Source organism: Panthera uncia, chromosome F1, assembly GCF_023721935.1.
Source record: "Panthera uncia isolate 11264 chromosome F1, Puncia_PCG_1.0, whole genome shotgun sequence".
In the NCBI taxonomy this organism is placed as follows: domain Eukaryota; kingdom Metazoa; phylum Chordata; class Mammalia; order Carnivora; family Felidae; genus Panthera; species Panthera uncia.
In genome coordinates this window covers 34,079,463-34,096,020 of record NC_064813.1, presented here as the reverse complement: position 1 = coordinate 34,096,020, position 16,558 = coordinate 34,079,463, and the positions used below count along the sequence as shown (strand labels likewise).

Here is a 16,558-nt window from a genome sequence, read left to right as displayed (position 1 = left end):
TACTAGCAATGTGTGAAAATTCCAACTGTTCGACATCATTGCTGGTACATAGTATTGTTAGTTTTTTGTATTCAATTTCAGTTGTTTTATTAGGGGTGTTGAGTGGCATCTCTTTGTGGTTTTAAATTACATTTCTGTAATCACTAATTATATTGAGAAATGTTCATGTGCTTTTTTGTCTTCCATATATCATGTTTGTTGAAATAGGTCTACTCAAATATTTTATCCATTTTTTTAAAAAATTGGCTTGTTTTCTATGATTGAGCTTGGAGAATTCTTTATGTATCATAGGTAAAAGTTATTATTTGATATATGCTTTGCTAATATTTTTTTCCCAGTCTATTGCTAATTTTTTCCCCATTCCTTTAACAATTTTTTTGCAGACCAGAAGTCTCAAATTTGGAACATCCAAGTTTTTTTCTTTAAAGGATCACACACTTTATGGGTGGTATTTAAGAAATTTTTGGCTAGGTCACAAGTATTTTGTATGTTTTCTTGCAAAAATCTTAAGGCTTTAGGTTTTACATGTAATTCTATGATCCATTTTTTCCCAAAGTTTATTTATTTTTAATTTTTTAATTTTAATTGCTCTTTTATTTTTTTAGCATGAGAATTACACATCACAGTTCAGCGTGTAGAATTCATTATCCAAGGAAATAGAAGTCATTTTTAGTTTTTTCCTTTTTTATATATTTTTAAATTTATTTATTTAAATTGAAGTTAGTTAACATACAGTGCAGTATTGTGGTCAGAGGCAGCATGTAGTGATTCATCACACATAACACCCAGTGCTCATCCCCAAAAGTGCCCTCCTTAATGCCCATCACCCATTTAGTGCATCCCCCACCACCCTCCCCTCCAGCAACCCTCAGTTTGTTCTCCGTATTTAAGAGGCTCTTATGGTTTGCCTCCCTCTCTGTTTTAATCTTATTTTTCCTTCCCTTTCCCTATGTTCATCTGTTTTGTTTCTTAAATTCCACACGTGAATGAAATCATATGTCATTTGTCTTTCTCAGTCTAACTTATTTCACTTAGCATAAAGTTTCTAGGTCCATTCATGTTCTCATCCTCAGAGCCTGGAGTCTGATTTGGATTCTGTCTCTCTCTCTCTCTGCCCCTCCCTCACTCATGCTCTGTCTCTCTGTCTCTCAAGAACAAATAACCATTAAAAAAAGGTTCTGCTAGGATTTTTGTTGGGATTGTGCTGAGTTTAGATAAATTAGAGAGGCTTGACTATTACATTGAATCCTCCAAACCATACCTAGTGTATATCCCTTCATTGATTAAGGATTTCTTTAGTTTCCATTATTAGTGTTTAGTAGGTTTTAACATTAATATCTTTCACATATATTGTTAGATTTATACTCAAGAATTTCATATTTTGGAACTACTGTAAATACTTCTTAAAATTTCAATTTCTTTTTTTTATGAATATAACTTATTGTCAAATTGGCTTACAGACCACACCCAGTGCTCATCCCAGCAAGAGCCCTCTCCTCAATACCCATCACCCATTTTCCCCTTCCCCCCCCCATCCACCTCAGTCTGTTCTCTGTATTTAAGAGTCTCTTGTGGTTTGCCTCCATCCCTCTCTGTAACTATTTTTTTTTCTCCCTTCCCTTCCCCCGTGGCCTTCTGCTAAGTTTCTCAAGATCCAAATATGAGTGAAAACATATGATATCTGTCCTTCTCTGACTGACGTATTTCACTTAGCATAATATCTTCCAGTTCCATCCACGTTGCTCAAATGGCATGATTTCATTCTTTCTCATTGCCAAGTAGCATTCCATTGTATATAGGAAACCACATCTTTTTTTTTTTTTTTTTAATTTTTTTTCAACGTTTTTTATTTATTGTTGGGACAGAGAGAGACAGAACATGAACGGGGGAGGGGCAGAGAGAGAGGGAGACACAGAATCGGAAACAGGCTCCAGGCTCCCAGCCATCAGCCCAGAGCCTGACGCGGGGCTCGAACTCACAGACCGCGAGATCGTGACCTGGCTGAAGTCGGACGCTTAACCCACTGCGCCACCCAGGCGCCCCGGAAACCACATCTTTTTAATCTATTCTTCTGTTGATGGGACAATAGGCTCTTTCCATAATTTGGCCATTGTTAAGAGCATTGCTATAAACATTGAGGTACACGTGCCCCTATACATCAGCACTCCTGTATCCCTTGGGTAAATTCCTAGTAGTTCTATTGCTGGATCATTGGGTAGATCTTTTTTTAATTTTTTGAGGAACTTCCACACTGTTTTCCAGAGTGGCTGCACCAGTTTGCATTCCCACCAACAGTGCATGAGGAGTCCCGTTTCTCCACATCCTCGCCAGCATCTGTAGTCTCCTGATTTGTTCATTTTAGCCACTCTGACCGGTGTGATGTGGTATCTCAATGTGGTTTTAATTTGTATTTCTCCGATGACGAGTGATGTTGAGCATCTTTTCATGTATCTCTTGGCCATCTGGATGTCTTCTTTGGAAAAGTGTCTATTCATGTCTTTTGCCCAATTCTTCACTGGATTATTTGTTTTTCGGGTGTGGAGTTTGGTGAGTTCTTTACAGATTTTGGATACTAGCCCTTTACCCAATATGTCATTTGCAAATATCTTTTCCCATTCTGTTGTTTGCCTTTTAGTTTTGTTGATTAAAATTTCAATTTCTAATGGCTTATTCCTAGTATATAGACATATAACTGTCTTCCATATGCTGATCTTATATTTTGAAACCTTGTTAAAACTTCAGTCATTGGAATATTGTATACAACCAAGTTGTAAGTGAATAGAGACTATATTTCTTACTTTGCAATGTGTATGTCTAATTCTTTCTTTTGCCTTGTTATAGTAGCTAAGACCTCTTGTACAACGGTGGCGGGTAGTGGGAGTGGATTTCCTTCTCTTGTTCCTGCTTGGGGGGAAATTAGTCTTAACATTAAGTATAATGTTAGCTCTGAGATTTTTGTTGACGGCTTTTATCAGAATGAAGTAGTTACTTCCTTTCTATTCCCACTTTGTTGAGAAATTTTATCCTGAAAAAGATGATGAATTCTGTGAAGTGCTTTTTTTAAAATATCTATTAAGAGTTTCACTTTTTTTAATTTATAGTCTCCTCATCTAGTATACTGATTAATCTTTGAATCTGAACGAATCTTGCATTTATGGGATAAATCTTACTTTGTTGTGATGTATTATTATTGTTATACATGGCAGGATTTGCTTTGTTACATTTTGTTGAGAAGTTTTGGTTCTATGGTCATTAAAGATATTGTTTGTAATTTTCTTGCAATGTTTTTGTCCAGTTTTGGCAACAGGGTAATGCTGTCCTCATGAAATGAGTTGAGAAATATTCCTTTCTCTTATATGTCTTTAAATGTTTTTCATTATTGTTTTTATTTTTGAGAGAGAAAGCATGTAGAAGGAGCAGGGAGAGAAGGACAGAGAGGGACAGAGAAGGAGACAGAGGGAGAGAGAGAGAATCCAAGGCAGGCTCCTCACTGTCAGCACAGAGCCTGACATCGGGCTCAAACTCAGGAACCATGAGATCATGACCCGAGCTGAAACCAAGAGTTGGATGCAACTGACTGAGCCACCCAGGTGTCCCTCTCCTCTTATATGTCTTGCAAAGCTTGCATGAAGGTACTATTATTTATTCCTGAAATGTTTGCTAGAATTCCCCAGGGAGGCCATGTGGGCCTGCAGTTCTCACTGTGGGAAGTTTTTTGTTTTTTTTTAATGTTTACTTATTTTTGAGGTGGGGGGGGGGAGAGCAAAAGTGGGGAAGGGAGAGAGAGAGGAAGACACAGAATCAGAAGCAGGCTCCAGGCTGTGAGCTATCAGTACAGAGCCCGACCTGGGGCTCGAATTCACAAACCGCAAGATCATGACCTGAGACGAAGTCCCATGCTCAACTGACTGAGCCACCCAGGCACCCCTTTAGGAAGGTTTTTAACTGTAAGTTCTATTTCTTTAATAGATATAAGACTATTCAGAGGTGCCTAGCTGGCTTAGTGGGTATGGCATGTGACTCTTGATCTCAGGGTTGTGAGTTCAAACCTCATATTAGGCATAGAACTTACTTAAAAAAGCAAAAGGAGGAGGAGGAAGAGGGGGAGGAGAAGAAGGAGACAATTATTCAGCTTATGTACATCTTTGAATAAGTTTGGGTTGGTATTTTGTGTCTTTGAAGGAATTTGTCAATTTCATACATATGTTGTCAAATTTATAAACACAAATTTGTTTGCATAATATTCCCCTATTATCCCTTAAACATCTGTAGGATATTTGGGTTTGGTTTTTTTTTTTTCATTTTTGATGTTAATAATAAGTATCTTCTTTTTTTTTCTTTCAGTCTGGCTATAACTTTATCTACTTTATTGGTTTTCCCCCCAAACCAGGTGCTGGTTTCAGTAATTTTCTCTTTTCAATTTCATTGATTTATTTCCAAAGATATTCTCTCTTTCTGTCTCCTTGTTTAGAGCTTAATTTGTTCTTTTTTAGAAGCACAGGTTATTGAGACTCTTCTTTTTTTCTAACATTAACTATTTCATGTCATAAATTTTCCTCTAAGCAATGTTTTTGATATTTTGATATGCTGTATTTTCCTTTTTATCCAATTTATTCAATTCAAAACACTTTCTAAATTGCCTTATGAATTCTTCTTTGATTCATGGGTTGGTTAGCAGTATCTTGCATAATTTTCAAATATTTGAAGATTTCTAGGTTATTAACCTGTTTTGACTTCTACATTCATTCCACTGTAATCAGGTAATGTACTTGGAATCATATCAATTTTTTGAAATTTGTTAAAAATTATCTTGCTCATTTTAGAGAATGCTCCACGTGTGCTCGAAAACAGTAAATATTTTGCTATTATTCAGTGGTCCCTTTCTTCCAAGAGTCAAATCCTCTCCAGTGACCCCCTGCTTTTGATCGTTCTCCAGTGTCTTAATCATTGTTTTTTATTTTATTTATTTTAATTTTTTTAATGTTTATTTATTTTTGAGACAGAGGGAGACAGAGCGTGAGCGGGGGAGGGGCAGAGAGAGAGGGAGACACAGAATCCAAAGCAGGCTCCAGGCTCTGAGCTGTCAGCACAGAGCCTGATGTGGGGCTCGAACCCACGGACCGTGAGATCATGACCTGAGCTGAAGTCGGCGCTCAACTGACTGAGCCACCCAGGCGATCCCGTTTTTTAAATATGTTTTGTACAGAGCTTATCAATCTTGGCTGTGAGAGGGTTAGATTTTATAATTTACTGTCTAGCCAGAACTCTCAGACATCTTGTAATATAAGAAAGGATTTCTTATTTTTAAGACAGTATATGTTGAATTTTTGAGTTCTTTCAAGCAAAAAATTCCTAACTCATGCCATAAACGCAGTGGTTCACAATGTGTGAACTAGAATTCTGAGAACGTGTGAAATGGGGGGTGGGTAGCTCTGTAACTAAAACTGATTTGACTTTCTCTATATTAATCTACGTTGGGAGTCAATTTAACAGGAGGAGGAAGCACATATGACTGTTTTGCTTACTTACAGATAAAACCATTTACAAACTGTTTCCAAACTTACAGTTAACAAATGAAGAAGGAAATAAATGGAAACATCATTACCTTTACATTGAGGAGGGTCACTACTCCACTTGTTATTCCCAACACAAATAAGTTTGCTGTCTCCAACAAGTGAAAATTCGTCTGATCCTTGTGAAGGATTACAACTGTAAGTTATTAGTTCATTATATTCAAATATAGTTCTGTGGCTATTGCTGTATTTTCCGTTATTTATTTTTGCAGGCGGTTGACAGTAAATCTCTTAAAAAGGAAATACAAAGAGGCAAGACAGGGCCAAAGGAAAAGTGTCAAGATAGCATTGTAAAGTCCTATGAACTGCCTTCAGTAAATTCATTAACATGATTTCTACAAGCTGTTTATTTAGGCTTCTATGAGAAAATGTATTATTATCCCCAATTCAAGCCATATACAAATGAACTTTCAGAACAAAACTCTTTTTCTCAAATACCTCTATGAAAAACCTATTATTACTTTAGAAGGCCATGCTAAGTTTCGTTCTAGTCTCATTACTGAAAATGTAATGAGAAAAAATGCTTGTGATTAAAAATAAAATTCACTGCTATTTGAGAAATTCTTTATAATATTTAAATATATCCATTTGCTAAATGGGTGATTCACAATAATACCAAGATATTGTCTTTCTTTACATCCTTATGAATGTACAGTGAAATTTTCCAAGCTACAAATTGTGAGCTTTCACAACAGACTGAATCCAGATGTCCTTCTGTAAGCCAGATATTAAAGGGATTTGCAAAAATGTAAAAAAAGAAAGGCATTATTTTCAGCCTTTGTTTCAGAAAATTATTTTTCATAAAAATATGCTACATACATTAACATGTATTGAGCTTACTGTTCTTAAACAGGAATGAATATATAATTATTTTCCAAACTTCTCAGTTTTTCTTCCAATATAATGAATATCAATAAACACAGCCCACATAAAAAAAAAAAAATCTCTTTGGGATCTTTGACAATTTAAAAACTTAAAGGGGATATGAGGTCAAAAAAGACTGAGGCTTGCTAGTCTAAATTCTAAACTGAAAATTTACTTACTTTTACATTGTGGGGGGTTATCACTCCAATACACGTCATTTCCACGAAGGTTACAAACTATAACTTGTTGCCCAACTAAGTAATAACTAAATGAGAAAAGAAAAACTTACTGTTTTCTCTATTAGTTAACAAGATGTGCATAATAATGAAAATTTCAATACTGTTGCGTTTCTGCACTACAGTAGTCTGAGGGAGAAGTTTCTTAAACAACGTTATACCGTGAAAGCGCTAACCATGTCTGCACTTAATGAAATAGAGTTTCCACAGGTGAATGCTCACTGACCAAAAGCCAGAAGATTTTGAAATAACTCTGTCGTACCTGTCAGTCTGGTCTCTCTGTCATCTCCAGCAACCACATTACACATCCATTTCTATGTCTGTGCTCACTCCCTTCTTCTCAGTAAAAGCAACCGAGTAGAGACATTAGGCCCTAGAGCTTGCCTGCCTGGATCTGAGTCCCAGTTCCATGGCTCACTTTCTGTTTGAGCTCAGGCAAGTCCTTTAGTGTTTCTCTTGCTCAGATTCCTCATCTATGAAAAGGGGATAATAGTAAATATTCCATGGGATTGTTTTAAGGATTAGATGAGTTAGCATCTGGTACATAGTGAGTGCCGGGTAGTTTTCAGCTCCTTTAATATTTTTAGGCAAGAATATTTTTCTGGGAATAGCTCAGGAATACTACATAATGAAATTTTCTCTCATGATTTAAATTCACAGTACTCTCTTCTGCTCGACTTTTGTAACAATCATGAATAATTTTATTTATTTGCTACTTCTCATTAATTATTTTGCTTTGACACCTCTCTGTATACATTGTGTTTCTCAACAAGGCTATAACTTCTTGGAGAAAAGAATAGGTCTTAAACTTTCGGCATCCCTCAAACTGCCTAGCAGGCTCTCTCTCTAAAACTACTGACTGGACATTCCAGTATGTTTTCTTGATCAAGTGAAAAAAGTAGTCAGTGAAAATGTCTATACATGGATGCAGTTAGCCTTTTCTCTATATTAGAGTGTTTGGGGGAGAATTCCAGGAAAATGGCAGAGTGGGAAGTGCCAGGAACCTGTCTACCCAACTGGGCAACAACTGCAAGGGCAGAATCTGTCAAGGGTTACTACTGTGGAACTCTGGAGTCTGTTGATGGCTTGCAACTTCCCAGGAAAGACTTGGACAGGTAAACTCCATTAATTTCAGTCGATTTCATCTTAGCACAGTGTCAGGTACCCATCCCTGACCCCCAGCAGGCAGCTGTGCATATATTCCTGGAGCAGCTTGGAAGCAGTTTGGGGGATCAAGGGTGGACAAAAAGGGCCCCGTCCTCTGAATAGCAGGGATCTGTGCTCTTATCACTGAATTCTGGTTCTGGTCACAGAGATGTAGTCAATGAGGTGGGCAGCCATTGCTGTCACATCTACTCCTAACTCTTTTAAGCCCCTTCCTAATTGGCTGAAGTGACTTCCAGGGGATTTAAACAGCCAGTGCTCTTTGATCCTCATATCATTTTTCATTTTTCCCCTCTCAGGAGCCAGACATTAAAGATTATTCAGAAACATCTTAATATGTGAATAAAGTTAAAAAGTGAATGTGCATGGCCAAGGAAAGGCTGAGAAAAGACTGAGAAGGCCTTCAGTTTAAATTTCAGGCTGGTCTTCAACAGAGATATTGTACAACATTCAAAAACAAAACAAAACAAAAAAAACATGAACAATAACATAAAACAACTGGCCCTGGGGAAAGGGAAGAATCTGGTTTACAGAGTGCCCACATTATTAGATTCAAATGTCCAGTATTCCACAAAAAAATCACAAGATATACAAAGAAATGGGAGAGTTTGGAACACTGAAAAGAAAAAAATAAATAAACGAAAACTGTTCCCCCAAAAGACCTGATGGCAGATTTACTAGACAAAGACTTCAAAATAACTATTTTTACATGCTCAAAAAACTAAGGAAGAACTGGAGAAAGTCAAGAAAATCATGCATGATCAAAATGGAGATGTCAATCGGGTGACAGAAACCCTAAAAAGAAATAAAAAATAAATTCTGGAACATTAAAATAACTGGGATATGAAAAATTCACTAGAGGAATTGAATGCAGATTTGAGCAGCAGGAGAAACTAGTGGACATGGAGACAGAACAATGGGAATTATTGAGTCAGAGGAAAAGAAAGAAAAAAGAGTGAAGAAAAGTGAGCAGAACATATGGGACCCGTGGGACACCATCAAGTGGACCAACATACATATTGTGGGAGTCCCAGAAGGAGAAGAGAGACAGACAGAGGCAGAGAGAACATCTGAATAAGTGATGGCTGACAACTTCCCAAATTGAATGAAAGACATGAATATATTGGGGGCGCCTGGGTGGCTCAGTCAGTTAAACCTCCGACTCTTGATTTTGGCTCAGGTCATGATCTCATGGTTCATGGGATCGAGCCCTATGTCGGGCTCTGGGCTGACAGCATGAAGCCCTTGGGGTTCTCTTTCTTATTGCCCCTCCCCTGTTCTAGCACACATATTCTCTCTCTCTCTGTCTCTCAAAATAAATAAATAAAATTAAAGAAAAAGAGACATAAATATAAACATCCAAGAAGCTCAAAAACCTCCAGGTAAAGTGAACTCAAAGAGTAACTAAGACACATAACACTCAAACTTTCAAAAGACAAAGACAAAGAGAGAATCTTCAAAAGAAGGACGACAGAAGTGAGTCATCATACAAGGGATCCTTAATAAGACTATCAGCAGATTTCTTATCAGAAGCTTTGGTGGCCAGAAGACAGTGGGACAATATACTCAAAAAGTGCTAGAAGAAAAAAAAACTGTCAACCAAGAATCCTCTATCCAGCAAAGCTGTCTTTCAAAAGTGAAGGGGATGTTGGGAAGAGTACTGGGTATTGTATAGAAACCAATTTCACAATAAATTTCATATTAAAAAAAATAAAGGTTAAATGTGTATTTCTGAAAAAAAAAAAAAAGTAAAGGAGAAACTAAGATTTGATAGATACGCAAAAGCTGAAGGAGTTAGTGACCACTAGACATTCCCTGCAAGAAATAGATTCTCAAGGGAGTCCTGCAAGATGAAATGAAGGGATACTAGAAAGTATCTTTGAGCCATAAGGAGAGATAAATATCACACTAAAGGTAAATACATGGGAAATTATTACAGCTTGTATTATTGTAACAATGGCTTATAATTGCAATTTTTATTTTCTTTATAACTTAAGAGACTAGTGCATTTAAAAGAAAAAAAAGAAACAATCAGTGTAAAACATAGTATTACTGTGACTTTGTTTTTAACACCAAATCTTGTTTTCTACATAACTGAAAGGACTAATTTAGAAGAACTATTAGTTTATGTTATGGCACACATGATGTATAAAGATGTACTTTTGTGTAATTAACAACCAAATGGGGTGGGGATGGAGTTATAAAGGATAAAAGTTTTTGTATGTTATGAAGTTAAACTGGTATAAATTCAAATTAGAATGTTTTAACTTTAGGATGTTAAATGTAATCTCTATGGTAACCACAAAAAAACAGCCATAGGGTATAGACAAAAGGAAATGAGAAAGGAATAAGAACAGTTTACCAGAAAAAGTCAAATAAACAAAGAAGACAGTAATGCAGGAGATGAGGGCCAAAACAAGCTGTAAGGCATACTGAAAACAAATAGCACAATGACAGAACTAATTCCTCTCCTTATCAGTAATTACTTCAAATTTAAGTGGATTAAAACTCTCCAATAAAAAGACAGAGATTGGTAGAATAGATAAAAACACATGATCCCACCATATGCTATGTATAAGAGACTCACTTGAGATCCAAAGATGAAAACAGGCTGAAAGTAAATGGACTAAATAAGATATTTCAGCAAATAGTAACCAAAAGAGAGTATGGTTGGCTATACTGATATCACACCAAGTAGACTTTAAATTAAAAAAGGTTACCAGAGACAAAGGATATTATATGTTACTAATTAATAAGGGTTCATGCAACAAGAAGATGTCACAATTGTAAACATTTATGCCACCTAATGCAGACTGTCAAAACATCTGAAGCAAAAACTGACAGAATTGGACAAAACAATACACATTTCTACATAATAGGCATTTCTACAACAGTAGTTGGAAGCCTCACTACCCCATTCACAATAATGGATAGAACAAGCAGACAATGTAAGTAAAGAAAGAAATAGAGGACTTTAAGAACACAACATTTCTGTACGTCCTCCTTCAAACTGAGAGTTGGCATTTTAAATAGGATATATTTGGTCAAGAATAAAGTCACCAGGATTACTACATTTTTGATGCTTACAATAAACTTATTATTAGGTATAGTATTAGACAATTTTGCTTCACTTCAATATAAATTTCTTTGAATTAATTATGCATCTTTTCAGTCTCCATAAAAAGCCCAAGAGTTGTTTGGCTATAAGTGTGAGTTGTCACATACAAATTAATGAAATAAACTTTATGGGAACGCTTGCGAAACAAAACAAAAATGGAATTAGTGACATTCACCTGATTTTCTCTAAGGAGCAACTTACCCCTCATCACAATAAAAGTGAGCTTCGTGATCAAACGAAAAGGTTTTATTTGGGGCAACAACTTCACCATGTTGAAGTGCTAGCCAATCGCATTCTTTTTCTGAAATAAGATTGAAAAAAAAACTTTAATGCCAATTTCAGAACAGATTTAAATCAAGGTCAAAATTCTGCACGACTCTCTGCAACTAACGCAATATTATCTTCTATACCTAGCTGTTATGCAAACTTAAAAATTCACATTCAACCAGGCAAACAATTATTGCCAAGAAAAAGATCCCCTGGAGATTTATCAAATTCTGGAAAAAATATTGCTATCTGAAACTAATTTTTCACATGAGAAAAATTGCGGTAGTGGAAACTGGACCCTAATATTTGTAAAAATCTCTAGGGAAAACAATATATATACATATACGTTGTTTTGTTTACTTACTCATACAAGCTTCTTGGAGAGGGAACCACGAGTGATTCTGCTCACAATAAGCCATGACGGGAAACACAGTAATGCGTCCTGGAAGACACTCATAATATATTTTCTCCCCAACCTCATAATATTTTTTAGGTTTACCCTTGAGCTTCATAGTTTCGAATTTTGGTGGTTCACCACAGGCATCTAGTGATAAGACAACGAGAATATGAAAATGAAGTATTTATCTCTTTCACCAGCCAAGGCTCTGGTCTGGCAGCAGGTAGGTAATAGAATACAAAAGGGAAAGATCTTTGCAAGATTTTAATGATTCTTCCATGCTTTCACCCACTTAGTGGGAGTATGTAAGATGTGTGCCTTGCTTGCGTTAAATAACCGCCTATTAGCTTTTGATTTGATGGGGAACAAGCTGAATTTACATTCAACAATAAAACTGAAAAGACAAAATTAATGTTCATGTTCTTAAAATATATACAGATAGGCAACCTTCCCCACTTTTATCTAAATTCATTTCAAAACTCGCTCTTCCTTGGGGCGCCTGGGTGGCTCAGTCGGTTAAGCAGCCGACTTCGGCTCAGGTCATGATCTCACAGTTTGTGAGTTCAAGCCCGGCGTCGGGCTCTGTGCTGACAGCTCAGAGCCTGGAGCCTGTTTCAGATTCTGTGCCTTCCTCTCTCTCTCTCTGACCCTCCCCCGTTCATGCTCTGTCTCTCTCTGTCTCAAAAATAAATAAACGTTAAAAAAAAGTTAAAAAAAAAAAAAAACCTCGCTCCTCCTCTAAGAAGCCTTCTACAGCATATAGCAAGCACTCTGCTCTGATTATTCTCCCATGATCTGAAACAAACTAATGATAACTTGTCACTTCAGGTTCAGTCTCTCTCAGAAGGAAAGGTCCTAGAGGTCAGGCAACTTATGTCTTCTTTTTCTAGTATACTCTGTACCCAGTGGATGCTTAAGAAATGGTATAGTAACAAGTGATTATTAAATAAGCATTACATATTTCATAGCTCAAAATAAATATGCATTAAAGGCTTTCAAAATATAAGGCTTCATTTCATGTTAGTGAACTGAGCTTTTCATAAGTGAAAAGATGTCACTTAAATATCAGAATTTACTACTCTGAATAGCCCTACATGGAAAAAAAAAGGTTGCGTTTTAGGGCATTATGTCAAATAAAAGTTCATCTTCCTCTACTGATCAGTGGATCACACATTCCTTCAGAAACTCCCTGAGGTAGCTGTCTGGGCTGTTTATCCAATATCCACTTACAGAAAAGCTACGATGTTGCTATGCTTTTAGAATTTTGAGGGGAGTGGAGGGGAGATTTTTCCCCCTAGAATAGTGTCATTTCTACTTCAGCAACTCCTCTTCCTTTTTAATTGACCATGAGCTTGAAAACCAAACAGATCTGTCAGAACAATTATGTAAAATAACATGATGGAGACACATCCAGTAAAGTCCTAAAGGGCTAAAAGAACATGGAGGCCTCTCCTGTAAGGGTGAGGACCTAAGGACAAAGGAGATAGATCTACTTTGATCCCTGAGGAAACTTTTCTTTCTTACTCCTTGGATCTCCGTCTTACTTCAGATTAAGAGACTGGTCAAGAGAACTCTACTCAAGTGAAATATTACTCTCCTTTTACACCATATTCCTAAATCCTAAAATTGTATCTATAAACACCGTCTAACATTTCCTTTACATCATGTCCTCAAATCCACCTACTGGCAATATGTTTTGTTTTGTTTTGTTTTGTTTTGTTTTTAACATTTCCACTATGCTGACCAAGATAAGTGAGTGTTCCTCAATCAACTGTCCAAATTAGAACAAAAGCTAAAAGCAAACAAAAAATCATAGTAATTAAAAGCATTGTTTAAAAAAAGGACTAATATAGAGTTGTATTAATGACATTACATGCACTGAATACCCTGAGTCATTTTACAATAGGAAAAAAAAAAAGCTAAAAATGCTACATAATTCCATTGTAGATACAAATATATAACATCATTAGAAATCCTGGAACCACCAAGAAAAAGATTAAGTAACAGCATACCCCTGATCAAATTATACAAGTATTCCTGTTTTATGCATTCAATTTCAGTAACTATCTTGAAAGCAGATAAAGAAGATAGAATTCCAAATATGACTTTCATAGACCGTGATCTGTATGGAAAAAGAAATAATCAATTGGATTGTTTAACTTATTCAACTAAGTTGAAGTATTTCTTCCTCCTAACATGCACTATAAAAGACATGCTTTCAACAACATGCAGAGTTTATAATTTAGTTTCGCAACCAGTTGATTGATTACAAGCTTTATACCTCTTATAATCAGACTTCTTCTATTGCTCAGAATTTTTTTCCTATGGGGATTTTGAAACTAAATATTTCCAGCTCCAGAAAAAGAGTATCTTGGCTTAGTTTGTTCTAGATAGTTTACATGTAATTACTATTACCCGGCAATGGTATACTTTAATAATAGATGCCATTATATAATACCATAGGCAGTATACAGAAAATTCCCCAATATTCCAAAGGAGTTTCAAGAAAGTGAAATAGTGCTCTACTATGGATCAAGACAACTGTTCACCTCTACACTTGCAAAAATCATGCAAGCACTCCCTAACCTTGCAACAATTAAAATAACTCCCAGACAGCGGCACCCACCCACAGCTCCACCCAAAACGCTACCTTCAGAAAATCATGGTCTCTGACCAAAACTGTAATCTCAGTGAAACCTGACCTACCTGCTACATCTCTTGCATCTACACAACCTAGTTTTCTTTGCTTCCTTAAAACACAGACTGTGGCATCTACCCCTGTCAATTGTAATCTCACTTTCCACTCACTTCTGAGTCTATAAAAATCACTTAAATTATTCAAAGTCATTAGGTGGCTCTCTTCTTGGTAAATTCATCTTAACAGTTTCTTCCTGAGTGATGTCAGTTACCCTGTGTATAACATGTGTAGCCATTGATGACTCTTAGCTGTCTCCTGCCCAAAAAGCTCTCTCCTTGGTTTCCAGTATAGCAAACCACCCTGGTTTTCAGCTTGTCCTCTGGCTACCTTTCCTTCTCCGCCTAATTAGATAATGTGATGTTCCCGACAGGTTCCTGTAGGAGCTCTTGTTACTTCATTCTGTAGATCCTTCTGGGGGTGAGTGTGCATACTCTCATGACTTCATTAGCACTGAGAAGACCTGCCTCTCATCTCCTGGTCTGCCAGGGAGATCCTCGATCTCTAGCCAGGGAGCCTACTGCATATATTCAGTTGCCTCCCTGAAACTGTACCCCATCGGCTTAATGAGGTTGAAACTAGCAGAAAGCTTAATTTAAACCTTTTTTATTTTTTCTTCCAGAGAACTGTTTCTCCCTGATCAGCTACTGTTTCTTTTCAGACCCTACTAAAAAAACTCAGAAGATTTTTCTGCAGCAGCCTGGTTTCAAGGTCAATGGATGAACAAGCAAGGCCGTACATTCCTTACCCGAGATAAGGAGTCCAAGACCCAATCCAGGTTATACTGGCTCTCAGAGCAGACCCATAGCCCCTTCTCCTTGTCCTAAGATAACTGCATGAGGCCGGGGGCTAAATTTTGCCTCCTTCTGATGCTAAGTATCCACCCCAAAGGGAACGTGGGATATATGCTTGCGGTCACTGAATGCACATACTCTACCTCTCCTCATGATTAGTTGTAAGTTTCCCCACTGTTTTATCAATATGTATATAATCCCAACCCTATGATTATTTAAAAAAAAAAAGCTTGTTCTTGCCTCCTTCAGAGAGGGGGCTTTGGGGCTTGTTCTCCCATCCCCTCCTTGGGTTGCCTCTCAAATAAACTTTCCTCGCTGCACATCTGATAGCTTTGTGCTGGGCTTTGCTGCATATCAGGCAGATGAATTTGTCTTTGGTTCAATCCCCACACGCTCCACTTGGAAAGTGTCAAGCTATCTCAAATAACATTATGAAGGCAGAGTGTGGCCTCTTGACTCTTCAGCCTCACGTATGCCCAGCCAACAAGATAGAGGGTTTTCACAACTGAAATTCCCGTTCCATCTCTCTAATTCTGCCTTTCCTTTGAGCTCAAATCACCACCCTGTCTTATCTACATTGCCACTAGCATTTCTGAATGCCATCAGCACTCCAGACCTCCCATGCATCATTTAACTTTTCGACCAGAGAGACTCCAAGTCCCTCCCGCCCACTCATCCGTCAGCTTCCGCTGAGATGCCACTTCTTATGGCTCTTGACATCTCTCATCGAAAAACTGGGTTAGGTATCCTCATGATGTCCCATTTACCTCTTCCAGAGAACACTTCAAAGTGTTAGTCTTTATTGTGCATACTCCCTATGAGACGGTCACCTTCTGAGGACCATGTGCGATTCATCACTGCACTTCCAATGCCTGGTGCCAGAGCTGAATGAGCACTGTCATCAATTCCATACGCTCTCAGATCAAAACTCAAATTCTTTTCTGCTCAGCTAACTTCTTCCGGAGATAGCGGCAAATTATAGTTTGTTTTTTTTCTCTGCTGTTTTATGCCTGTCTTCAAACTTTTTCCTTCGGTTTAATGACAACTATTTCCCCTTGTCAGAGTATTTAATTTCTTTCATGTCAATCTATCTATGCTTTCTTGTTTTATTATGAACGCTTTCTCCCTTACTGCTATTATTAGAAACAGTATTTTGACATTACAGAAGGTGAACTCCAAACACTGGGGATTTTATTTTCTCCCAAAGTACAGTAATGAAGGATTCCGTATCTTGTTCTCTCAAACAACAGTGGTGACATTAATAATTTTAGAAATTGCAAACATTCAACACTACTTGTGCAACCATTATTTTAAGAGCATTTTAACTAACAATCTTCATACGCATCCAATGAGTTGGGTTCCATCCACCCTCTCCCCACCCCACCCCATAAGACGAGCAAACTGAGGCAAGGGGATTAAGTAAATTACCCCCCAAAATATTCCAGCAGCG

At 37.2% G+C, this 16,558-nt stretch overlaps 1 protein-coding gene across 1 annotated transcript in view; it reads right to left on the bottom strand.

The window, feature by feature from the left end:
• Positions 1-15,261, bottom strand: part of CD46 (CD46 molecule) — a 40,719-nt gene extending 25,458 nt beyond the window's left edge. The window contains exons 1-5 of the mRNA XM_049635051.1: positions 15,252-15,261; positions 11,587-11,766; positions 11,157-11,256; positions 6,617-6,702; positions 5,530-5,803 (exon numbers count right to left, since the gene is read on the bottom strand). Coding sequence (XP_049491008.1) covers positions 5,530-5,803; positions 6,617-6,702; positions 11,157-11,256; positions 11,587-11,766; positions 15,252-15,261 — 650 coding nt within the window. The remainder of the gene's footprint in view (positions 1-5,529; positions 5,804-6,616; positions 6,703-11,156; positions 11,257-11,586; positions 11,767-15,251) is intronic.
• Between the last annotated feature and the right edge of the window lie 1,297 nt (positions 15,262-16,558).